This window comes from Physeter macrocephalus, chromosome 9, assembly GCF_002837175.3.
Source record: "Physeter macrocephalus isolate SW-GA chromosome 9, ASM283717v5, whole genome shotgun sequence".
NCBI classification, from domain to species: Eukaryota; Metazoa; Chordata; class Mammalia; order Artiodactyla; family Physeteridae; genus Physeter; species Physeter macrocephalus.
In genome coordinates, this window is record NC_041222.1 from 61,707,623 (window position 1) to 61,733,909 (window position 26,287).

General features: G+C 41.5%; 1 protein-coding gene across 3 annotated transcripts in view; it reads right to left on the reverse strand.

Moving 5' to 3' along the window:
- The window catches only part of SLC24A2 (solute carrier family 24 member 2), a 253,195-nt gene that overhangs the window by 82,593 nt on the left and 144,315 nt on the right, over nt 1-26,287 (reverse strand). For all 3 annotated transcript variants that reach the window (XM_024126763.2, XM_055087221.1, XM_024126764.1), the window contains exons 2-3: nt 9,040-9,078; nt 6,317-6,425 (exon numbers count right to left, since the gene is read on the reverse strand). In XM_024126763.2, coding sequence (XP_023982531.1) covers nt 6,317-6,425; nt 9,040-9,078 — 148 coding nt within the window. The remainder of the gene's footprint in view (nt 1-6,316; nt 6,426-9,039; nt 9,079-26,287) is intronic.

Below are 26,287 nucleotides of genomic sequence, written 5' to 3' on the forward strand. Positions count from 1 at the left end.
GGATCCTCCCGGACCAGGGCACGAACCCGTGTCCCCTGCATCGGCAGGCGGACTCTCAACCACTGCGCCACCAGGGAAGCCCTATATGCTTTTTGGGTACTGTTGTACTGAATATTCACCATAAACTTCTGATGGTGGAACTATTATTATTCCTTTTTACAAATGAAGAAACCAAGCCCCTTTCAGGTTGGAAATACTACTCATAAACTTATGCTCGTGCTGCTAACATTATTCCATTTTAAAAGTGGAAAAACTGAGGCCTAATGAGGTTGAGAAGCTTGTTTGAGGTCTCAGAGCTAGAGGCTGAGCCAGGATCTGAATGCTGAGAGTCTGACTCTCGGACCACATATGCGCCACGGCCAAACTCTAAGTCTTGTCCTCACAGCAATCTCTCCATTTCATCACCCAGTCACTGGGCTCTCCCGGAATTACAGAGTTGGCTATGGGGTTCCTTTTGCTGTGTAGAACAGTACCCATGTCATCCTGGATGGTGCTATCAGTGGTAATTCCACGCGCTTAAGCAAAAGCGAATGAGAGCAAGGTGCGCTTGTAGACTCGCGAGTGTGGCTGCAACTCAAGGTGTGAGGGAATGGAGGGGGGAAGCTAAGGCCAGGCCAGGCCTTGCTGCAGAGGCTTCTGTAGGGGAAATTCACATCTTACAACATGAATGTATAACTGGTCCAGGGATAGGTCAGAGCTCCTGGTATTTAGGCTGACGTCTACATTAGAAGAAAAAGGGACACTGAGCTGGACATGAGGTTACACAAGGAAACAGAGCAGCACAAGAAGTACAAGAATGGACTGAGTCAGGCAACAGCCATAGGTTCACATTCTGGCTCTGCCATTTACTTCCTGTGTCACCTGGTGAGGCAAGACACAGCCTCTTTACATTTCAGTGTTCTTCTCTGACTGACGGGGTAGGGCTAGTGTAAGGATTAAATGGGATGGTTTACGTAGAGCACTCAACATAGTGCATGTCTTACAGTAAGCACTCTGCAAATACTATCATATTTATTATTATTAGGCAAATTCATAACAGCTACTTTTCACTTCAAAAGCGCTACACCCAGCATCCTTGTTTTAGGTTCATAAAAACATACACTTGGGTAAATATAATGGCCTGTTTAGAGAAATGTTAAAACCAACATGGGACACCGGATTTTTTTTTTTTTTTTTTCGGTACGCATGCCTCTCACTGTTGTGGCCTCTCCCGTCGCGGAGCACAGGCTCCGGACACGCAGGCTCAGCGGCCATGGCTCATGGGCCCAGCTGCTCTGCGGCATGTGGGATCCTCCAGGACTGGGGCACGAACCCGTGTCCCCTGCATTGGCAGGCGGACCCTCAAACACTGCGCCACCAGGGAAGCCCTGGGACACCGGATTATTTTAGAAAGATCAATTCAGACAGTCACACTATGATCTCAAAGACCAACAGTGCTAGTTCTCCAGGGCTTTCTTATAAAAGAAACAAAATCTTTATTCCAACGATTTATATGAGCCTTAAGCAGATTCCTTCTTTTCATCAACAATGTCCTGTTCAGAATTCTGTGGCCATGGAAAGGCACAGCTTGGTCTTGTTTGGACTAAATCTTCACCCAAGGCAAGCTGACGATGGCTTTGTCCCTTCCACACAGTGTAGTGTGCCCAGGGCACACCAATGAACCACGGACAGATGAAGCTCTCAGTGATGTGTGTCCCTGAAACAGATTAGGTTAGATGATAGGTGGTTTCACGTTCTCTGCTATCTTCCCATGGAGAGGCAGAGTCTCTTCCCCGTCTTGAGTCTAGGCTGGACTTTGTGATGGCTTGATTAGTAGAATACAGTAGAAGTGACTTCCTGGGACTTCCCAGGCTAGGTCATGGGAAGCTTTGCTGCCACGGCCTGGGCCTCTTGGAAGGTTTGCTCTTGGAGTCCTCAGCCACCGTGTAAGAATGCCAAGCATGTGGAAAGGCCCTGAGACAACCTGGAGAGTCAGGGGGCCCAGCCGAGTCTGGCCTTCCAGCTGTACCTTCAAAGGTGCCAGACATGTGAGCGAGGCCCTTTTGGACCTTCTAACCTGCAGGTCTCCTAGCTGAATAACATCAAATGACCTCTGTTGTTACCACATAGAACAGAAGAATCACCCGGCTGATCCCTGAATCACCCAAATTCCTGATCCATGAAATCATGAGCAGGAATAATATGGGGGTGGGTGCTTTGTTACATATCAATAGATAAACACAGACACTGCCGTCTAGTGGCTCGGGCTCAGAGGCCAAACTGACTACCAATAAAAGCTTTTAGTAAGGGCTCCATCACTGGACTGACACCAGAATGGCACAGGTGAGAAAAAGGGCATTGTTTTTTGTTTTTTCAGTAGTTCAGTTTAATTTTCTGCTGTAACAAATACTTCAGCACCCTCCTCCTCCAGCAACAGGGAAACAATAGGGCCAAGAGTGCCCAAGGCCAATACAAGCAAACAATTAGGCCCCCATAATAAGGTGGCAACTAGTGTAGGAATCAGTGCCCTGGGGAAGGGCATTGACTGTCTTTCCATAGGTCATCTGTCCTAGGTGATGTTGAAAACTTCCCTTTATGAACACAGTCTGCCATGTGGTGCCAATGCATGACTCAGCAAGGCAGACGCCAGGAACAACCATTAGTATAACAGAGAAGCCACTGCAGTGTTCATGCGGTCAGCTTGGTGATGTAACCAGCATGCTCAATATTGTTAAAAGGTGACAGTTTGGCATGCGGATGTGTGAACTCAAGTGATTAGATGCAAACTAAAAGAGATATGACTATTTCTGAGAGCTTGGAATGTTCTTGGAAGGGAAAATGATTGTGAATTTTTTTGGGGGAAAAATACCAGAGCAATCTGCTTTCTTGGCCGCGTGCTATGGAGCAATTTTAAAGCATTGAAGTACTTTCCATATTTTCTAATCACTCAAGTCCAGAACTGATTATGGCTCTCAGCGTTCTCCCAGATTCACACCACTGGAGCACTCCACGTCTTTCGGGGAGAGGTTTCACCTTGAAAGCAGACGTCCAGATTCGGAAGGCACATCTTGGTATAGCAGGAACAAACATTTTAACAGCAGCACAGCCCTACAAGGGCCAGGTGTTTCGTAAAATCACTGATGGCCCAACTCCGAGACAACTCAGATTCACTCTCTCTTATCTCACAAAGTACAACCTCCCCACCAAACAGAAAAACAAAAACAAGAAAACAAGCCCTACCAGAAACTGAACTCCCTCAAACAAAAACCACAGAAATTTAGATTGTTGAGACCTGTGGGCAATGACACACACACACACACACACACACACACACACGTAATTGTATATGCATAGATCATCTCTGGAATGAGCCCCAAGAAATTGGTAGCTGTGGTTTCCTCTGGGAGAATTGGGGGACTGGAGAAAATTAGGAGGTTGTTGACACACACACACACACACACACACACACACACACACACACGTAATTGTATATGCATAGATCATCTCTGGAATGAGCCCCAAGAAATTGGTAGCTGTGGTTTCCTCTGGGAGAATTGGGGGACTGGAGAAAATTAGGAGGTTGTTGGAGGAGGAAGACTTATTTTTTCCGCATAACCTTTTGAATGTTTTAAATTAAAACATTCATATGCTGCATTATTTTTCAAAATAATGGAACAGAGTAATTCCAAACCTGTATATGGTGCTTACGATCTGCTAGGCAATGTGTTCAATGCTTAATGTACATTCACTCCTTTAGTCCTTATCACAACCTTATGATGTAGACATTATATATCATCCTCATTTTTACAGATGAGGAAACTGAGGTACAGAGAGGTTAAGTAACTTATCCAAGGTCACACAGCTAATAAATGCAGAGCTGGAATTTGAATCCAGAGAGTCTGGCTCTGGAGTCTGTCCTCAATTACTACATAATGTGCCTTGCCAGAAATAAATATACCCAGTTGCCTGCCTGCTCATAATCAAGTTGGGGCAGATAAGATAGTTCATTTCTTCTCTCACCTGACTCTTTTGGGTGATGGATGGCGAAGATGGTGGCTCAAAATAACCAAGATACAATCTTAAAACCATGGGGCTTTAGAGGGCTTTGAAATTGTGTGACTATCAGAGCAAAAGCATGACTTTGGCCAAGTTGCTTAATTCTTCTAAGGCTTAGCAGCTACCATGTGCCAGGTAGACTGCTAGTCCTTGGGGACAACTAGTAAATAAACAGAATCCCTGCTCTCTAGAAATTTACCATGTCCTGGGGGAGACAGGCAGTGAACAAATAACCACACAAATTGTAATGCGGGCAAAAAGGAAAAATTAAAGAGAGAGGATGATTGGGGCCCTGATTTATACTGGATGGTCAGGAGGTGTCATTTACACAGAGCACTGAAGAACGGGCAGGAATAAAGCTGGGAAAAGTGGAAGAAAATGGGAAAAAGAAAAGTATTCTGGGCGGGGGGAACAGCCTATGCGATGACCCTGAGGCAGGAAAGAAGTATCTGTTTTACGACAGAAGGCCTCTGTCTGGCTAAAGCAAAGTGAGTCAACGTGAGTTTGGAGAAAGAGACAGATCATGCAGACCATGGCAAGTATTTCACAATTTTCCTAAGAGCCACGAGAAGCCACGGTAGGTTAATAGGAGTGACATAATTTGATTTACTTTTTAAGAAGATTACTTGGGCTGCTGTGTGGGAAATATGCAAAGAAAGAGGCAACAGAGGAAATGGAAGACCAGCTAGAAAGCGATGAAGATGGCTTGGAATAAAGAGCTGGCAGAGACAGAAGGAGATACATTTGAGATCTATTTTGGTGGTACCCTATTTTATGAAATTAGAATAATAATGTTAGCTATGAAGTGTTATTATAAAGCAAAGATTCACAGGTGTGAAAATACTTTGTCAATTATAAAGTACCAGACAAAGGTAACTATTACTGTAGGTGAAAGAACCAAGTACTAGAGAGGCTCTAAGTTGCCCAAAGTCACACAAATGCTTTGTGGCTGGGCGGAGGTTGGCCTGCGATCCCCTCACTCCCTGAGATCATTTTTGTGGGGGTGACCCTGGTGGGGAGGAAAAGAAGGCTGGTGGCCAGGGCTAATTTCCTTGTCATGTGGACCTCTGGTAAAGAGAGTAATGATATTTAGGATGTTCCTGGAAAAGGATTACCTGAGTAAACAGAACCCAGGATCTATGAAAGAAGGCTCTTTGGAAAATATCACATCAGCTACGTAACTCTCTGGGGTATAAGGCAGAAATGTTTTATAACTGAAATGCTCCACAGTGAGAGGTGAGCCCGTGATCCTCACTTATTATTCGGGGTGAAGGTGCGTGTCCAACGAGGGGAGACAGGACCTGGGGAGCCGCTCTTGAGGTCCCAGACTTTTCTTGACTGCATCTGAATCTCCTGATGGCCTGAACCCTTGAAATTATTTAGCCGAGCTTTATATTGGTTAAGAGCTCTGATTTATGTGGGGATAATTTGTCAGTGGCAGAGACCTGTTTCCCAGGCTATTCGCCTCCGTGTAACATCAGGCCTTACTGTAAGGTCCAGGGATGAAGGGAGAACAGAAGACTTGGTTATATTTGAACCCTTTGCTAGTAGCCTAACTCTGATATTTATTTGATGCATCAGATATCTACTTCCTTGAAAAATTAATTTTTTAGGATACTTACGCAATTCAAGAAACAAGATGTACCTCGCTTCCTTGTGAATGAGTAAAACTGGAAGAACACAATACTGAATTCTTGGTGATGGCTTACATAATGTCCCTAGGAGGTGAACCAGGCCTCTTCAGTCTGATCCTAAGCAGTTATCTTAGAGAGCGCTCTTTGGGTGCTTAGAAGCTCACCTCCCATCTTCCAGTTGCCAAAGAATAGGTACAACATCAGTGCTCTGCAGTGAACATCATTCCCCAAACTAATCACAGCCCTCCTAAGTCATGGAGGTCTTGTCTCATCTTTTTCTTTTTTTAAGATGTACAATTTATCGATTTTTCTTCATTTGAAACTTAGGAGGATGATGAAAGAGAACTGTTACTCTAGCTGGAAGGGAGAGAAACCTCTCTTGTCTTCTCCGCCTCGTAACAAACTGTATTTATGCTGGAGGCATCAAAAGACAGAATCAGCCAACAGACCTCCGCTCCTGCTCCTGGTGAAAAATCTCTGATCGTGAGCTGGGCGGTTGCAGATAAGCACGCAGAAGGGCCAGGGCTGCCTCTGGCAGAGGTTAACACGCGGACATCAGCCAGTTTGTGACGGAAGCGTGAACATATTTTATGAAGAGAGGACTTTGCACATCCTCTCCCCCACCCAAGCCAAAGCCTGATGTTTACCTTCAGCAAGCGGGTCGAGGGTGTGTATCATGAGCTGGAAGATGCTGTTCCTCATGAGACTGTTGTGGAGGGAGGCGGAGCTCCCGCCCCGTTGCAGACGCGGCTTCGCCTGAGCAGAGAGAGGGACCAGACAAAGAGGCGGTTAGTGCCCAGAAATGCAAGGCAAGTCCTCACCTAGTCTGTAAGACGCTCACACACAACTGAAGCAAAGATTTTCAGCGCACATCCCTTCAAAGTCTCCTGAAGGAATGGCGTTCTCACATCCAACTTATTATATGCTAGTCAACGTGCCATAGCCTTCACCTCCATGCTCTAACTGAACCCTAGGAACTAGATACCATTATTGTTCCCTTTAGACAGATGAGGAAATTTAGTCTCAGAGAAGCGAAATGAGGTGTTCGGGTCACACAGATAAAAAAATGGAGGATTGGGGCTTCCCTGGTGGCGCAGTGGTTGCGCGTCCTCCTGCCGATGCAGGGGAACCGGATTCGCGCCCCGGTTTGGGAGGATCCCACATGCCGCGGAGCGGCTGGGCCCGTGAGCCATGGCCGCTGAGCCTGCGCGTCCGGAGCCTGTGCTCCGCAACGGGAGAGACCACAACAGTGTGAGGCCCCCGTACCACAAAAAAAAAAAAAAAAATGGAGGATAGAGGAATGGGCTGCAGGTCCGCTTCACTCAAAATCTGTTCTCAGGGCTTCCCTGGTGGCGCAGTGGTTGCGCGTCCACCTGCCGATGCGGGGGAACCGGGTTCGCGCCCCGGTCTGGGAGGATCCCACATGCCGCGGAGCGGCTGGGTCCGTGAGCCGTGGCCGCTGGGCCTGCGCGTCCGGAGCCTGTGCTCCGCAACGGGAGAGGCCGCAGCAGAGGGAGGCCCGCATACCACAAAAAAAAAAAAAAAAAAAAAGCTAGGATAAAAGCAAAAAAATCTGTTCTCTGAACCAGTGGGTGGTCTCTAAGATGTCTGGATTGTGCCTCCTATCAGTAAAATTTTTGAGTGTGTATATATGCATCTATCTATATCTGTATCTATATCCATATGTATCTCTATCTATATCCAGACACATACTAAAATATGGGCATATATATCATAAAACATTTGCAAAAGTAGAAATAATGAAGAGTAACAAAGAAAGCCAACAATAGAGGTGCTAATATTTCCCCCTTGCTCCGCAAAGGGACATCCTGCACACATTCCGGGGTACCTCATCTCCACGATGGGAACCACAGCTCTCATCCATGAAGGCTTACGGTCTATGTTAAGTAAGATTTGAAGAGAGAGAATCTCCTATTATGAATCCACAGACAACCTTCCTGGCTCCAAAGAGTCCTTTACATTACAGGGTTTTGCAAAATATTCCATTACACTCCAGATCCACAAGGGGGTTTCCCAAGAAAAGTCCCACAAGAGACTCCTTGACCAAATATATTTGGACATTGCTACATCCTAGACCAACTCACCTTTAGAGTTTTAAGATACACATTAGACCACTAAGTCTAACACTAAAGAAATCTGGTTAACTTGATTAACTTGGACAGTGTTTCCAAACTATTGCCCATTCGTCCCTTGTTTTATAGAATACTTTTTAAAACTGAGCCACATGTTTGGAGACAAACATGAAACCCAGAGTAAGTTTGAAGTATGGGTAAAATGTCAGTGTGAGATACATGGAGAAATCTGCATTTTTTAGTGTGATTTTATTATAACTGATATTCTATTAGAAATAATATTTCCAACTCTACAGGGTTTGGAGAAGAATCAGAGGGGATTACTGGTGTCTCATTGGTGAACCAGATCATGATTCACAAAGGAAGAGACTGTGTCTGCACCCTTAGCCCAGTACTGGATCAGGCATATCCTATGGGCTCTCAATGCATGTCAGAAGTCTGTTCTGAGCATCACAGGAGGAAGAATGGGGTCATATGTATCTTCATTACTAGTCCTTTCAGCCTCGAAAATCTGGAACATTTTTTAATGCATTGTGTTATTTGATTCAGAAGATTAAGGCTCAAAAATTTTTAGGGGCAAGGTTAAAAGATTTTAATAGAGTTGAAATGTAATCACTGTTTGATGGCTGAACACAAAAACTGATGGTCATTTCCTTGCCAAGCTGCACAATACAAAATGTGACATGTTAATTGGACAGGAACTGGAAAATGTGTTTGTTGTTAATAATTTGTCATAATCACTGTTACTATGGTCCTTATTTTGGGAAACCGAAAGAACTCTCTTGTGGACATCTTCATTAGCCTAGGATTACGTCTACAGAACTTAAAGCAGTCTTCGGGGCATTATGTATATATTGAATATATAGATCTCATGCAGCATTTCTTTTGATGGAACCAAAAGAAACTTCCAACCAAAAAGATAGGTGCATGCAGATACACAAATAGATACCAAGCATTAGATCCCTCGCTGTCCCCCAATATCTGCTCAACATCCCTTGGAATGTAATTTGGAAATATCTCACTCTTTCAACTTTTCCATGCCAAGTGAAAGAGAGAACTCAAACTTTTTGAAACCCAGTCCCAGAAATAATTTGTCACTCAATGTAAGAATTCAGTTGACACTAATTACAGGACAGAGCATACACACACCAGCAGATTAAACCCTTTAAGTATTCCAAGGGAGAGGATGTTGAGCACAAGAGCCCCTTCCGCCCACCCCTGCCCTCACACTCTCCACAGGCACATGAACAGGTACAGGCAAGGCCACTGCTTCCTACCGGTAGAGCCTGTTCGTCCTTGTCCCTGGCTGCAGATGACTGCATAAGAGGAAAAGGCAGAAACAAAAGACACAGAAATAACTAAACACATATAGGTTTTACATTTAATCACAAGCATCAGTATAGGGAAAGATTTGGTTCTTTCTGCTTCTGGGAAGGACTATGCCAATGCAGGGGGTCAAGAGTGTATATTTCTAGCTAATATATCATGGTTTATTTAGGCATATGGTACTTTCGCTTGAAAGATCAAAGCTGAATAGCCAACTTAAATATCCAGTAACAGAGGGCAGTTAAATCAATTGTGGTCCAGCCATCCAGTGGAATGTCATGTGGCCACTGCAATGAATGAGCTAAGTACACATGTGTTGACAAGGAAAAATACCTAAGATATATCGTTAAGTGAAAAAAATTTAAAAGCCTTATTTATTACCTCATTTTATAAAAGAAAATAAATTAATAATATTGCAGTATATGTAAAGAAAAAAGTTCTGCAAGAATCATTAGTGGTTATTCTTTTTTTTTTTTTTTTTGTGGTATGCGGGCCTTCCTCTGTTGTGGCCTCTCCCGTTGCGAAGCACAAGCTCCGGACGCGCAGGCTCAGCGGCCATGGCTCACGGGTCCAGCCGCTCCGCGGCATGTGGGATCTTCCCGGACCGGGGCGCGAACCCGGTTCCCCTGCATCGGCAGGCGGCCGCGCAACCACTGCGCCACCAGGGAAGCCCCGATTAGTGGTTATTCTTATTAGTGGTCATTATTTGGGGCTGGAATTACAAGGACATGTCATATTCCATGTCTTTCGGAGGGAACTGACATTCACCGTTCCAAGTGTGATGAATAAAGTAAAAGCCTGAAGACGTTAAGCCTTTGAAGTAAAGACTAAGATCATCACACATGCAATCCAGATAATCCACCTTCTTTCCTGCCCCACCACTTCAAATTTTCCATTCCAAAAAAGGAAATATCTGTCACACTGAGAAAAGTTGACTAAAACTCAAGGGCACGTGAGAGCCGGTCATCTGTTGGGAGAGAACACAACTCAGACAAGGGACACTGGTGCTCTTCTAACATGTCCCAACTGGACGGCTTTGCTTTCCCCGCTTAATACGAACACTCCCTCTTCAACAGAACCAGGCACTGTCCTGTGATCTTTCCAAGGGTATGCAGGTGCCTTGGGAACTTCCTCGTGATCAGACTACCGCCTCTGTCACTTCACCTCAACTACGGGTGCATACAGCAAGAAGAAACTGGTTCTCCAATTAGCATCTTTGCTAACCTGTGTCTTCAGGACCAATCACACACTCGGAGAAGAGAAGAAAAGGGCAGAGCTGTTTTAAAATCTTCATGGGCCCTGGGCTCTCTTTTTTTAGTCCTACCACACATGTCACAGAAAGAATGTGAAGATGCCCTCACATCCCAACTACGATATACATTTTTGTGTAAAAAAAAAAAAAAAAAAAAAAAAGGAAAGGATTCTTATAATTTTGCATTTCAAATTACTGGCTATATGCAATTCACTTAATTCATGATTGGCATGCTGGAAATCTTGGAAAGTGAGAAAACTGAATCTGTGATTTGGTTTCATGTAATTTTTAAGAAGGCTAAATTTAATACTTAATGAAGTTGATAGTACATATTTTGTCAACATTCAATTAAACATTTCATAATCTTGTAGATAATTTTTGGATCTTAGAGTCAATGTCAACATATATTTTTTCTTCTGGTCCCAAACACTTGTGCAGACCCTTGAAGAACTTGTAAGGCTCAGGCACAAACGGAAGAGTTTAGGCTGGAGATAATTTCTGAGTACAGCCCGCAGGCATGACTAAATTTGCCAGAACATCCTAATTTGGGACTCTCTCTCGGTGACTTCTCTAAAAACACTAACAAGAAAATATCTCTGCTTCCCTAGTTCCAGAAACATGCTTGGGGAACTAGACTGGACCTGAAATTGTCCTTTGATTTCCTTTTTGCTCTGAAAGCCACCGTATGATCCTGTTTCTCTCTGGCAGTCCTTTCATTTTCTCATCTACCACATTAGACAGCTCAACAAATGGCCCCCCATTCTACAGAACAATCCCCCAGGGAAATTATCCAGTGCAGCCAGATCAGCCTTTGGACACACATGGAGATTAACTGTCAGAGCACGCCTTTTCAGGTAGCAAATTTACACCTTGTGGCTAAACGGGAGAAAAATAATTATGAGCTGGGATTGATACCACAGCAATATCACAGAACATGAAGGAACGGGATGAAACTGAGGAAAGAAAAGTGTGGTCTTTATAAGAACAAAAATATCACCAGCAGAGAGTTTGGATTTAAAAGATAGATTTAAAAAAATATTTGAGGAAGAAAAAAAAATCCCAACCTGTCCTGTGGTCTGAAAGGAAGAAAAAAATATCTATTCCATTGACTTGCTTTTTCTCTCACAAGCAACGAGGCTCATAAGACACAATAAACGTAGAGAAAGTGTGTTGTACATAGATTCTACAAAGATAAAACTCAGTGCAGAGAAAGGTCTAAATCCTTTACAAAATTTCCCACTGCTTAATGTCAGCAGAGGTTGGCATCATTAGTTTACTTTCAAGTGTAATTTGCAGACATGAATATACATCAGGTTACAACATGCAAATTTAGGCACACACACAAATGGCAGCTGAAGCCATTAAAACACCCCTGCACTTTCCTTTTATGTAGCCCTGTTGCAAAAGAGATGAGAAATGTGACATATGATGATAATTGCTCATTTTCAGGGCTTTGCCCACCTCTACCGATGATTCCTGATGCTCACCTGACTTAGCCCCCCTCTAATCGCATCTTGAAGCAGCCTCACAGTCCTGGAAATGTGCCTCTGATTATGTTAGGAATTCAATTTTAAAGGGGCTTTAATTACACTGGAAGTAACTAGTGAAGGACCAGAGAAATGATCCAGATATGCACAGCTCGTAGTGTTTCTAAGAACTGGATTATTTAACTAAGTATCTGGGTTTTGGATTGGCCTCTGTGTTGTGATTTTCTTTTCAGGGCCATTGAACATCTGGCAAGTTTATGCTAACCCAGTGGATGTCACAGAAAAGACAACTCCAAAAGAGGACTGATGTGACTTTAAGGATTAATCTTGGCATATTTATTACACATTCTGCTTTTTTAATTTCCTAAATTTTAAACACACCAAAATATCGTACATTCGGGCTGTACCAATTTCAAAGCCCAATTCCTGGTGGTCTGTTCATAAAGGCTGTGCCAGTTATAGGAAAGATCTGTTAAGCCAAATCCATAGTATTTCACAGCAATTCTTGAAGAATACCTCTTTTACTTAACATGAAGTATTCTGTAATTCAATACTTTAATTGAAACTGACCCTTTCCCTAATTACTGCAAGTAATTGAGCAATTGAGCAACTGAGATGATGCCATTAATATCTGTTGTCTTTCCTGGTGGAAACCCAATTCTATGTGGGAATTTTGCTACCCGTTCGATAGGTGTTTTGAAAGTGCCACATTCCTCCATCCCGGATAATAAAACACACATCTCATTTACAAAGTATTTTTAATGCTATCAATCATTCACAAATCCTTAAACCACCTCTCTTCCTTTGGCCCTTAAAAGCCACTGGTTAGAAATGATTCCCCTGACTACTAAGTATAGTTTTGATGTGACTTTGTACAGAGCTTACCCTGCATACAGGCCCCCAGGGCTACCTCACACACATAAACATGAGGCAAATACTGCACAGTTTATAGCTACATCATGAACACACAGCCCCCGGTTTACTCTGGTTGGTAATCACCTACCTGCAAATTACACTATCAAGTGAGTTACTGGGAAGATTTCACGTGCCAAAAGACAAGTGTGTAAAATAAAGGGTGGATTTTCTGGCCAGTGGCTTTGGCAACAGATATAGAAAGACAAGCAATTTTTCACAACAGTCAAGTAACACCCATAAACTTCCACCACCATAACCTTTCACTAAGTCCTGTGAAATGCACCTAAATTCAGTGTGCAAAGGACTCAGAAGCACTATAAAGTCTATAAGAACAGACTTAAAAGTATAATTGTTTTGTCATAAATGTGATACAAAACATATATGCTGGCAATTAGATATATTAATCCATTATTTAATTGATATTAACTTTAATGTCTTAGAATTTAGAAAGGTTGGGTGAGGGATGATTTGAATGACTGATTTTCATTTAAAAAATTAACAAAGAAGTATTAAATGATGTCTCCTTGTGCTTTCAATACATTTACATTCAATAAGCAAAAACATTTAAAATCTCCCTTCTGGTTAAAGATGAATAAACCTCAAAGCCTGTGGGAAGACTGGATAAAAGGTGCAAAAACTTCAAATCTGAAATCTAAAAGGAAAGAAACCCAACCACTTCTTAATCAGATGCAAAATCATGTCCCTTTGCCTCCCTTTATTGTGCCCCTAACATACTCCCTAAAATATTAAGGGGAACAGGATTAAATAAATTCCTAAAGAAAGAAACACTAAGAGATTTAAATTCAAATTACTTTTACTACTGGTTGCCAGGTAATTACGCCACTGTCACTGTCCTTTAGGAAAGTAAGAATCTCAAAGATTAATGAAGTTCTGAAGGTGGCAGCCCAGGCTGCAAGAATACCCACTTGCAACTTTGGTTTAAAGAAACACATTGGGATGGAGAGAAAGGATAGAAATTAAGTAAAAAGCACGGCAACAGAAACTTTGGAGGCAAAGCATTTTGATGATTTATGTGAATAATTCCCATGATCTTAAAATATTTGGGATAGTAGAAAGAAACTTCAGAAGAATCGATACCCTTCGAAAAAATGAAATGGAAGTGAAATTGCTTAGAGACAGCTAGGAACAACATTTTGCCTTTTAAATAGTTGTATGAGGGAAGAAATAATGTAGGATGAGAAGTGGTGTCATACAGTTATTAAGAATATGGAATTCAGGCCCAGACTGTGCAAGTTCATTTCCTTATTTTTGTCACTTATTAGCTGTGTGACTTTGGACAAGTTACTTAATCTCTTTATGCTTTAGTTTCCTCATTTGTCAAATGGGGATAATAATAGTAACTACTTCAGAGGGTTGTTGGGAGGATTAAATGAGTTTATACATGTAAAGTGCTTAGACGATGTTTGGTACATGGTAAATGCTATGTATTAGCTCTACTATCAGTACTATTAATAATAAGAGCCACAAGGGAGAATAAAGACAAACTATATGACAAAAGTAGGTTCAGGGTTGTGAACCGGCTTAGAGAACAGGGTGGTTTCTAAGGGAAGTAGGAAAATTCCATTGATTAAGATGGTGAGAGGTGATTTGTGTAGGACACTAGAGTGCAGTTAATTGAGCATGTCCAAGGTTGGCAGCCCAGGGAAGAGGAGATGTCACAACAGATTATATTTCCTTGGCTTGGCTCCTGACTCCATCCCTGTCCCATGAATCAGCATTGTCTGAAGGATACAGGATTGGCAAGGTGAGGCTAGCGTTTCGCATCTCACATACTTTAGTGGGCCTGGTTTTGATCAGGAAGCTCTGGAGGCTGGAAGATTCAGAGAAGGTAGGACCCCTACACTTAAGGATGTTGTATATATTATATGTCAATTACATCTCAATAAAGCTGGAAAGAGTAAAATAAAAACAAAAAAGGAGTTAAATGCTTCTCACTAAATTGGTAAGCTGTATTGGGTGTGTACCACAACTGCCCTAGTCAGCCTACCAAACAGTGGAAGCCGTAAGATCCCTGAGAGCAGGATTCACCTTGTGCCTCCTATGGTCCCTGACCTGGCTACTAAAAATGCAAACAGGTGGGAGGAGAGAGTAAGGCCACTCAGGCAGAACGGAGACTGTGCCGTCCTGCGTCAGGAACCAAAGCTCCTCTGATGCTTGATCCAGAGGCTGAATTAATAGTAATGATGGTTATTTAAATCTACCCCTAAGAGCCCCTATTGACCTTTCTTATTAAGTAGGTACATAAAAGACATTAATCCCCATTCTGTAAATGGAAAGAGAGAAGCAGGAAGTGCCTCAGGCTGTTTCTATACTCAGGATACTGAGCACCTTTGTTAATTCACTTAATTTAGGAATTAACAACCCCATCACCACTGCCATCTCTCGCCTCCCCCTTAAGAATCCAGATGTTGCCAAAATACTTTGTTGTATCCTTTGAGCAATTCTCACAATTGCTAATGAGCCATTTTGATATGCCAATCAAACACAATCTGTTAGTGGTGTTCTGGCATTAGTCACATAAATTTCCTTTGACTGGTAAAGTACCCCAGTGCTCTCACATGTTAAGTCTGGATTACCTGACTTCCAAGGAAGAGTGTCTAAGATGATGTGAACTTAAAAGTCCAACAAATGCTGGTGCTGGTCATACTACGGAATAATTTGCCACAAATAAAGCAGATTCCAGTAATAATGGATAATATTTGTTGAAAGCTCAGTACGTGGCAAGAGCTTCATGTATGATATCTCATTGTATCCTCACAATAACAGGTATTATAACCAGTCCTGCCCCCTCTAATACATGAGGACCCCGAGGCTAATGGATGTTGGACAATTTGTCCATGTCCAGGTAGCCAGTAAGAGGCAGAGCTGGGATATGAGCTCAGACAGCTGGGCTCCAGAGCCTCTCTAAGTATTGGGGAAACAAGAAACTGGAATTTTCCTTGCAGTGGCCTGTGGGAAGGAGTCACTAGAACTGCAAATACAGTAAAAACAGTTTACTATTTTATATTAAGAACTATTTATGAGCTCTGACTTCCAATGGAAGCCAGAAAATCGTTGCCAGGTGATTGCTGTTAATACAGAACGACAGATTTTGTGTTCATTTGGTGCAAAGTTGGTGCCTGGGAATGGAGAAAGTATAGAGGTTATTTTCTGATCTTTTGTCTCTTCCAGCATTATTATTTAGACTTGTCTACAATTGTCATAAATTTTCTTCTGAATGTCTTGAAGGTCACAGAGGCACTTTTACAACCTTCACAATGGTGTAGGTTCAAGTAACACTGCAGACTAGTTTATCCATACATCAAACTGACCTGTATTAAGGAGTTTATAGCTCAGCAGTAGGTGAGAAAAGAATATGAAGAAGAATGTATACATGTGTATAACTGAATCATTTTGCTGTACAGCAGAAATTAACACAATATTGTAAATCAACTATACTTCAGTAGAAAAAAATTAAAGTGTAATTAAACTTTGGGAAAACAACAGAGGGCACAAATAACAAATATATAACATTTTCCACTGAAAATGCAGTAATACTGAGAATTGGTCCCATTCCTCGATCTGCTCTCCTGTTCTAAGACAGGCCAGGAGGAAACTAAGATCACCCATGTCGTGGGTTCGTTTCGAACACAGCATGGCTCCTTTCATATTCTACTCATGCTCTGTGTGCCCCTCCATTTTCTCCCTAGTTCATTCTTTTGTATTATTTGTTTCAACTCTCTCTTTCCCACTACTGAGCACCCTTCTGAGGGCAGAGACAGTGCTTTTTTCATTTTATATTATTCCACAGCACAGTAGTGCTAGATGCTCAACAAACACATATTTAATAATAAATAAGTGAAATCAAGCCCACATGCTCATATATAATGAGGTTGGAGGCACATGGCTTCTTTCTAGTCCAACACTGAACCGTGTCACTTTCCTCTAAGCATCTGACACTGCAAATGACCCACTGCTTCTTGAATCATTCTCCTCCCATGTATCTGAGATGTGTGCGCTGACCAGGCTACTCTTTCCTCATACTTGTAGAAATGTCATAATATAAAAACCTCCCTTCTTGGAACTCTGATTGTAGTTAGAATCATCATTTCACAGTTATTCCCGACTGCTTGTGTTTGCCATTTTGCTTGCTTGGTTGGAACTGTAACCTTCTTGAACATGGGTGTCTTACACATTACACATCTTTGTATTTTATATTTTGCCTACCCGTGTGTCAGCATCCTGCAGATGCTCAGCCAACACTGATCTCTTGATTGACAGCTAGAAAGTTGTGGGATTAGTGCTTTGCAAGGAAGGAGGATGCTGGAATAGGCAGGAAACTCACTCTGACACAGAAGAGAGTTGAGGGACCTGGACCCAGTGTTGGGCTTAGGTCACGGTCAGCAGAAACTCTTTGGACTAATACAGAGTGGTACTGATTCTCTGGCTTAATCCCTAGACCCTGTGCCCAAACACTATTGCATGGGTCCTTTAAACTAAGAGAGCCAGTCTTCATTTTGGTGGTTGAATGGGACCTGCAATAGTAGTGGCAGAGGCGAGTGTGGTGGAAGCACTGAATGGAACAGGACCACCATGTAGTGAAGTGGAAGGCATGAGAGTAAGGAACAGTTCCATTGGACACTGACCATTACATACCTGGGCACCCTAGAAAAGTATGGTACACAATAAAGACTACGAATCCCACCACTGGGGCCTGACATGAAGACAGTTACCATTCCACTTTCCCCTTAAGGCTGACGCAATCTACAGTAACGGGAATCACATGAAGGTTCAAATGTATCTACACAGATCACTTATCTTTCCTACCCTTTGCTCTCATAGGCAGTCCAGACAAATTGACATTTTAGCTATTTTATCTGTGTCCTACCTTGGATATTACCAAGTTATTCCCTTGTGCTCTACTTGCCAAATATCTTCCTTCATGGTATCTTCAAAAGCACTCTTTCATTCATTCTTCAACACATATTTAATGAGCACCTTATATGCATCACACTGTTCTAGGTATGGGAATAGTCTAGTGAACAAAACAGCCCAAATCCTTGCTCTCATGGAATTTATATTCTAGTTTAAATCTCTCATCTAAGACATAGTCTTCCAATTAAGTAGCAAAGGTGGCCATTAATATATAAAATCCCTGCTGACTTTTACTGAGTACTACCTACACTAGAGACAGTGCTAAATGCTCATTTAATCCTCGTCATAATTCTAGGTGGAAGGTTCTATTAGGAAGCATTGAAAGAAAACCTTTTTATTTTGAAATAATTATAGAGTCACAGGTAGTTGTAAAAAAATGTACAGGGAGGTGCTGTGTACACTTTACCCAGCCTCTCCTAAAGACAGCATTTTGCACAACTATACTACAATATCAAAACCAGGAAGTTGGCATGTACAATCTATTGAGTTCACTCGAACTGTGCCACTTTTATGCACACTTACTTGTGATTGTGTATGGTGTGTATGGCATTTGTGTTGCTCTATGCAAGTTAATCACATGTATAGCTTCAGATAACCATCACTGCAATCAAGATACTTTACTGTACCATTACCATAAGATTCCTTTCTGCTACCCCTTTATATTTACATCCAACCCTCTCCTCATCCCTATCACCTGGTAGTAATCTGTTATCTATCTCTATAATAATTTCATGATTGTTATGTAAGTGGAATCATGCAGTATGTATCCTTTTGAGACTGGCTTTTTCTACTCAGTATAATTTCCTAGAGGGTCATCCAAGTTGTAGCAGATATCAACAGTTTGTTCCTTTTATTGTTGAGTAGTATTCTACGATATGGATCAACCACATACATCCATTGAGGGACATCTGGATAGTTTCCAGTTTGGGGCTATGGTGAATAAAGATGCTTCGAGCATTCATGTACAAGTTTCTGCATAAAGATAAGTTTCATTTCTGTAGGATATATGCATAAGAATACAATTTCTGGGTAATAAAACCATTTATAGTTTTAAAAGGAACAACGAAACTATTTTCCAGAGTGGCTGTGCCATTTTATATTCCCACCAGCAATGTATGAGTGATCCAGTTTTTTCTGCATTCTTGCCAGCATTTGGTATTGCCGCTATTTTTTATTTTAGCCATCCTAATAGGTATAGTTATATCTCATTGTGGTTTTAATGTGCATTTCTCTAATGCCTATGATGTTGAACATTTTTTCATGCACTTATTTGCTGTTTGTATATCCTCATCAGTGAAATGTTTGTGCCTTTTGCCCATTTTCTAATTGGATTTTTAAAATAAATTTATTTATATTTTATTTTTGGCTGCGTTGGGTCTTTGTTGCTGCACGCAGGCTTTCTCTAGTTGTGGCGAGCAGGGGTTACTCTTCGTTGCGGTGTGCAGGCTTCTCATTGCAGTGGCTTCTCTTGTTGTGGAGCACGGGCTCTATGCACGTGGACTTCAGTAGTTGTGGCACACGGGCTCAGTAGTTGTGGCTCACGGTCTCTAGAGTGTAGGCTCAGTAGTTGTGGTGCACGGGTGTAGCTGCTCTGAAGCGTGTGGGAGCTTCCCAGACCAGGGCTCGAACCTGTGTCCCTTGTACTGGCAGGCAGATTCCTAACCATTGTGCCATCAGGGAAGTCCCTCTAACTGGATTTTAAAAAAATATTATGTTTCAAGAGTTCTTTATATATTCTAGATACAAGTCCTTTGCCAGATATGTGGTTTGCAAATATTATCTCCCCACCTGTAATTAGTCCTTTCATCTTCTTAACATTGTCTTTCACAGAGCAAAAGTTTTTAATTTTGATGAGGTACAATTTATCAATTTTTCTTTTGACACACTGGGTTTGGTAGCACATCTAAAAATTCTTTGCCGAGTCCTTGGTCTGGAAGATTTTATTTCTATTTTTTTCTAGAAGTTTTTAGTTTTATGTTTCACATTTAAGCCCCGATCTATTTTTTTTTAATTGGAGTATACTTGGTTTACAATGTTGTGTTAGTTTTAGGTGTATGGCAAAGTGAATCAGTTATACATATACATATACCCACTCTTTTTTAGCTGCTTTTCCCATATAGGCCATTACAGAGTATTAAGTAGTGGTCTTTGAGTTAAGTTTTGAATAAAATATGAGTTTTGGTTGTGATCCATTTTTTGCCTATGAATGTCCAATTGCTATTATACCCATTTTAAAGATCAGGAGTGGAAGGTCTAGTGAAGTTAACTGATTTGCTTACAGTCATACAGGCAGTAAGTGAAGGCACTGGGGTTGAAATGCAGGAAGTCTAACTTGAAACTATGTGCTCTTAATGGCTGTACTTCCCTGGGTCCAAGGCATCACTCTCTCTGCATTCCCCAAGTAAACATGAAACACACTCTGAATTCACCTTCCTGCAGAAGGAAATTCATTCAGAAAATGGAAGCCATCTAACCTCCCTAGAGCTGTTTAAGAAAATCTAGAGTTTCATTCATTAGCCTTGCTTTGAACAAAAAGTACATGATTTAAAAAATAAACTATTGGGCTTCCCTGGTGGCGTAGTAGTTGAGAGTCCGCCTGCTGATAAAGGGGACACGGGTTCGTGCCCCGGTCCGGGAAGATCCCACATGCCGCGGAGCGGCTGGGCCCGTGAGCCATGGCCACTGAGCCTGCGTGTCCGGAGCCTGTGCTCCGCAACAGGAGAGGCCACAACAGTGAGAGGAAAATAAACTATTATTTCCAATGTCATGCATCCTTTCAATAGCATAAAGACAAAGTGCAAACCAGAAAAACAGAGATGAAATTGAGATCTGCCATTAAGAACCCACATGCCGCGGAGCGGCTGGGCCCGTGAGCCATGGCCACTGAGCCTGCGTGTCCGGAGCCTGTGCTCCGCAACAGGAGAGGCCACAACAGTGAGAGGAAAATAAACTATTATTTCCAATGTCATGCATCCTTTCAATAGCATAAAGACAAAGTGCAAACCAGAAAAACAGAGATGAAATTGAGATCTGCCATTAAGAAAGGACAGTGCTCTATTTTTGCTGATGAAGTATTAAAGGACTGACAATGTTGGAGGTTCAGGCCTTAAAATAAAATTTCTGGTTCCACATAGTGGCTGCGGTCTCTGAGGGCATATCTTATCTGCTACCTGTCAATAGCACAGCGGAAATTGTTTACCATTGAGAACAGATGTAGCCTCGCAATAACAGAAATGGAAAAAGATACGCTCTGGGAATCCTAACTGCATTACTGTCAAATGGAGCCAGGAAGTGCTGATATTACAGTCAGTACCATCTTCTTGGCCAAATACTCAGCACTATTTTCAGTGTTGGAATTAAAAATCTGTTGCAGAATTAGGGGAAGATGACATGAGGAATATCCTATAGAAAAAGCTTTCTTTCTAACTGCTGTTGACTCTGAAGCCTTGGCTTTAGACATTGAGAACTTCTAGATAGTTCTAGAGACTTCATTTTGCAGCAGGTCCCAGGGCACAAGCTTACTGCCCAGAGAGCATCTTAAATGATGATAATAATCATATAATGTTGTATAATATCATCACTGAAAGTTTATTATTTACTCAGCTATAGGAATGCTGGACATCTTAGGACAGGATTCTAATATAGTGGAATTATGTTCCTATGGGAAAATGATGCTCACTGATTGAAGAAAATCCTGTCCAAACGTGAAAGATTGTGCTTGGGTTGACATTTCTCTTAAAATAATGTGCGTTTATCCTCTAAGGTTCTATAATGAAAAATTCAAAAACAGGAAAAGCCTGAAGAGTAGTACAACGAATCACAATACTCCTACCACTTAGATTCAGTAATTGTTAGCATTTTCTATATTTGCTTTATCAATATATGTATATATTTATTATATTTTTCTGAATCATTTTAAAGTAAGTGGCAGATGTCATGCTAAACATTTCACATGTTATCTTCTAAGGACATGGTCATTCTCCTGCATAATCATGATACTGAGTGCATGTGCATTTTGTCTGTATGTAATAGGTGGCATGGTGCCTTAACTGGCTAACACCTCCTAATGGTGTTTTTTTTTAAAACATGGTCAATTATTTTTATATTTATAATTTTGTCCTCAAGGCTAGTTATTAAGTGTATGTAAAACAAAGTATCTGTTTTACTTGTGAAGACCTCCTCCTTTCCTGACTTATCCCACCAACCCATGAGAGCGGATCAAGAAAAATCATTTGGTTCATTAAAAAAATTGCTCTAGACACAAATATTCATTTCCTGACTCTGTTTGGTATTAGCTTATTGGTGGACAATACTGTCCATACAAATATTTATAATACAAATACTACTTAGTGCTGGAATTTGGGGTCCATAGTCTGGATTTAAGAGGGGAGTTGTGAAATCTCTGAAATGATTTGTAACATTTGGTGTGCATATGAATTTTCAGGGGCAGGAGGAAGAGTATCCATAGCTTCTGTCAGATTTTCATAAGTGTCTATGACCCTGAAAAGGTTAAGAATCGCGGATCTAATGCTTTCAAAACACTCTTTGGAAGCTGGGTGACATTATTACAAAGGGCACAAACGATCATTTGCTAAATGACAGAAAGAAGGAATTCCAAAAGGACCCATCTAGTCTATCCAGTGACAGCTCGATGCCACTGAAGTGTGTTCTGGCAGAGGGGAGCTAAAGCAGAAGGCAGCACAAAGCATGTTACACACATTGACAAGTTCTCAATTAGTTCGGACTCTTCAGGAAAAAGGTCTGAATGTCACTGCAGATGATCCAGTTCTATTCAGTGGGCAGAGACTGGGCGGAGTGCCAAAGGACAGCTCCACGGACCAGGCACACATCTCATGCAACTGTGTTTGTTCCCGATGTCCCCTGTCTGCAGGCTTTGGCAGCCTTTAGGGTAGCTTACTACTGCGATTACGCTCACCTCGAAGAAACACAGAAGGATGCCAAAAAACCCAAAGTAAACAAGTGAGAGAAAGGAAAAGAGTCTCCTCTTTTCCCTGCCAGGCTATTTTGGAAATGAGAATAAATGCCAAGGGGAATAAAACAGGGGCATAAAGAAGCACCGGTGCTGTGCTAGGTGTTCTCACATGGCTATCTCATGGCATTAGCAGAACTATGAGTATCTCCTTTAAACTGTTTGGTACCTGGAAGGAATGGCAGCTCAAACGAATGAAGCAACTGGATGGGGTAAGGACAACTAGTAACCCAGTGAGCAGAGGCCGGCGTTAGAACCCGTGTCTTTGAATGCCATTTCCCATCACAAATATTTAGTGTGGGAGGATAGGTGTGGAACACACAAATGATAAAGAAAAATAAACAAGTGAAATCCCCTGGTTCTGTGGGGTCGTTCGCTTACTGTGCTTTGTTTTGTGTTAGCGTCTATTGAAAAATGCAGGTGAGAGACAAATCAATAGCACTTAGCTTTTGAACGAATTGATTTAGATGCATTATCCCATTTAATATTTAAAAAAATTTTTTTATTGCAGTATAGTTGATTTACAATGTTGTGTTAGTTTCTGCTGTACAGCAAAGTGAATCAGTTATACATATACATATATCCACTCTTTTTTAGATTCTTTTCCCATATAGGTCATTACAGAGTATTGAGTAGAGTTCCCTGTGCTATACAGTAGGTCCTTATTAGTTATCTATTTTATGCAATAACAGAAATGGAAAAAGATACGCTCTGGGAATCCTAACTGCATTACTGTCAAATGGAGCCAGGAAGTGCTGATATTACAGTCAGTACCATCTTCTTGGCCAAATACTCAGCACTATTTTCAGTGTTGGAATTAAAAATCTGTTGCAGAATTAGGGGAAGATGACATGAGGAATATCCTATAGAAAAAGCTTTCTTTCTAACTGCTGTTGACTCTGAAGCCTTGGCTTTAGACATTGAGAACTTCTAGATAGTTCTAGAGACTTCATTTTGCAGCAGGTCCCAGGGCACAAGCTTACTGCCCAGAGAGCATCTTAAATGATGATAATAATCATATAATGTTGTATAATATCATCACTGAAAGTTTATTATTTACTCAGCTATAGGAATGCTGGACATCTTAGGACAGGATTCTAATATAGTGGAATTATGTTCCTATGGGAAAATGATGCTCACTGATTGAAGAAAATCCTGTCCAAACGTGAAAGATTGTGCTTGGGTTGACATTTCTCTTAAAATAATGTGCGTTTATCCTCTAAGGTTCTATAATGAAAAATTCAAAAACAGGAAAAGCCTGAAGAGTAGTACAACGAATCACAATACTCCTACCACTTAGATTCAGTAATTGTTAGCATTTTCTATATTTGCTTTATCAATATATGTATATATTTATTATATTTTTCTGAATCATTTTAAAGTAAGTGGCAGATGTCATGCTAAACATTTCACATGTTATCTTCTAAGGACATGGTCATTCTCCTGCATAATCATGATACTGAGTGCATGTGCATTTTGTCTGTATGTAATAGGTGGCATGGTGCCTTAACTGGCTAACACCTCCTAATGGTTTTTTTTAAAACATGGTCAATTATTTTTATATTTATAATTTTGTCCTCAAGGCTAGTTATTAAGTGTATGTAAAACAAAGTATCTGTTTTACTTGTGAAGACCTCCTCCTTTCCTGACTTATCCCACCAACCCATGAGAGCGGATCAAGAAAAATCATTTGGTTCATTAAAAAAATTGCTCTAGACACAAATATTCATTTCCTGACTCTGTTTGGTATTAGCTTATTGGTGGACAATACTGTCCATACAAATATTTATAATACAAATACTACTTAGTGCTGGAATTTGGGGTCCATAGTCTGGATTTAAGAGGGGAGTTGTGAAATCTCTGAAATGATTTGTAACATTTGGTGTGCATATGAATTTTCAGGGGCAGGAGGAAGAGTATCCATAGCTTCTGTCAGATTTTCATAAGTGTCTATGACCCTGAAAAGGTTAAGAATCGCGGATCTAATGCTTTCAAAACACTCTTTGGAAGCTGGGTGACATTATTACAAAGGGCACAAACGATCATTTGCTAAATGACAGAAAGAAGGAATTCCAAAAGGACCCATCTAGTCTATCCAGTGACAGCTCGATGCCACTGAAGTGTGTTCTGGCAGAGGGGAGCTAAAGCAGAAGGCAGCACAAAGCATGTTACACACATTGACAAGTTCTCAATTAGTTCGGACTCTTCAGGAAAAAGGTCTGAATGTCACTGCAGATGATCCAGTTCTATTCAGTGGGCAGAGACTGGGCGGAGTGCCAAAGGACAGCTCCACGGACCAGGCACACATCTCATGCAACTGTGTTTGTTCCCGATGTCCCCTGTCTGCAGGCTTTGGCAGCCTTTAGGGTAGCTTACTACTGCGATTACGCTCACCTCGAAGAAACACAGAAGGATGCCAAAAAACCCAAAGTAAACAAGTGAGAGAAAGGAAAAGAGTCTCCTCTTTTCCCTGCCAGGCTATTTTGGAAATGAGAATAAATGCCAAGGGGAATAAAACAGGGGCATAAAGAAGCACCGGTGCTGTGCTAGATGTTCTCACATGGCTATCTCATGGCATTAGCAGAACTATGAGTATCTCCTTTAAACCGTTTGGTACCTGGAAGGAATTGCAGCTCAAACGAATGAAGCAACTGGATGGGGTAAGGACAACTAGTTACCCAGTGAGCAGAGGCCGGCGTTAGAACCCGTGTCTTTGAACGCCATTTCCCATCACAAATATTTAGTCTGGGAGGATAGGTGTGGAACACACAAATGATAAAGAAAAATAAACAAGTGAAATCCCCTGGTTCTGTGGGGTCGTTCGCTTACTGTGCTTTGTTTTGTGTTAGCGTCTATTGAAAAATGCAGGTGAGAGACAAATCAATAGCACTTAGCTTTTGAACGAATTGATTTAGATGCATTATCCCATTTAATATTTAAAAAAATTTTTTTATTGCAGTATAGTTGATTTACAATGTTGTGTTAGTTTCTGCTGTACAGCAAAGTGAATCAGTTATACATATACATATATCCACTCTTTTTTAGATTCTTTTCCCATATAGGTCATTACAGAGTATTGAGTAGAGTTCCCTGTGCTATACAGTAGGTCCTTATTAGTTATCTATTTTATTTAATTTTTAAAAATTTATTTATTTACTTTAAAATTTTTTCTTTGCTTTCTTTTTTTTAACATCTTTATTGGAATATAATTGCTTTACGATGGTGTGTTAGTTTCTGCTGTATAACAAAGTGAATCAGCTATATGTATACATATATCCCCATATTCCCTCCCTCTTGTGTCTCCCTCCCACCCTCCCTATCCCACGCCTCTAGGTGGTCACAAAGCAGGGGGGCGCCAAGGACGGCGGCTGATCTCCCTGTGCTATGCAGCTGCTTCCCACTAGCTATCTATTTTACATTTGGTAGTATATATAAGTCCATGCCACTCTCTCACCTCGTCCCAGCTTACCCTTCTCCCTCCCCGTGTCCTCATTCCTGTCCTGCCCCTTTATTCCTGTCCTGTGTCTTTTTTTTTTTTTTTTTTTGTGGTATGCGGGCCTCCCTCTGCTGCGGCCTCTCCCGTTGCGGAGCACAGGCTCCGGACGCGCAGGCTCAGCGGC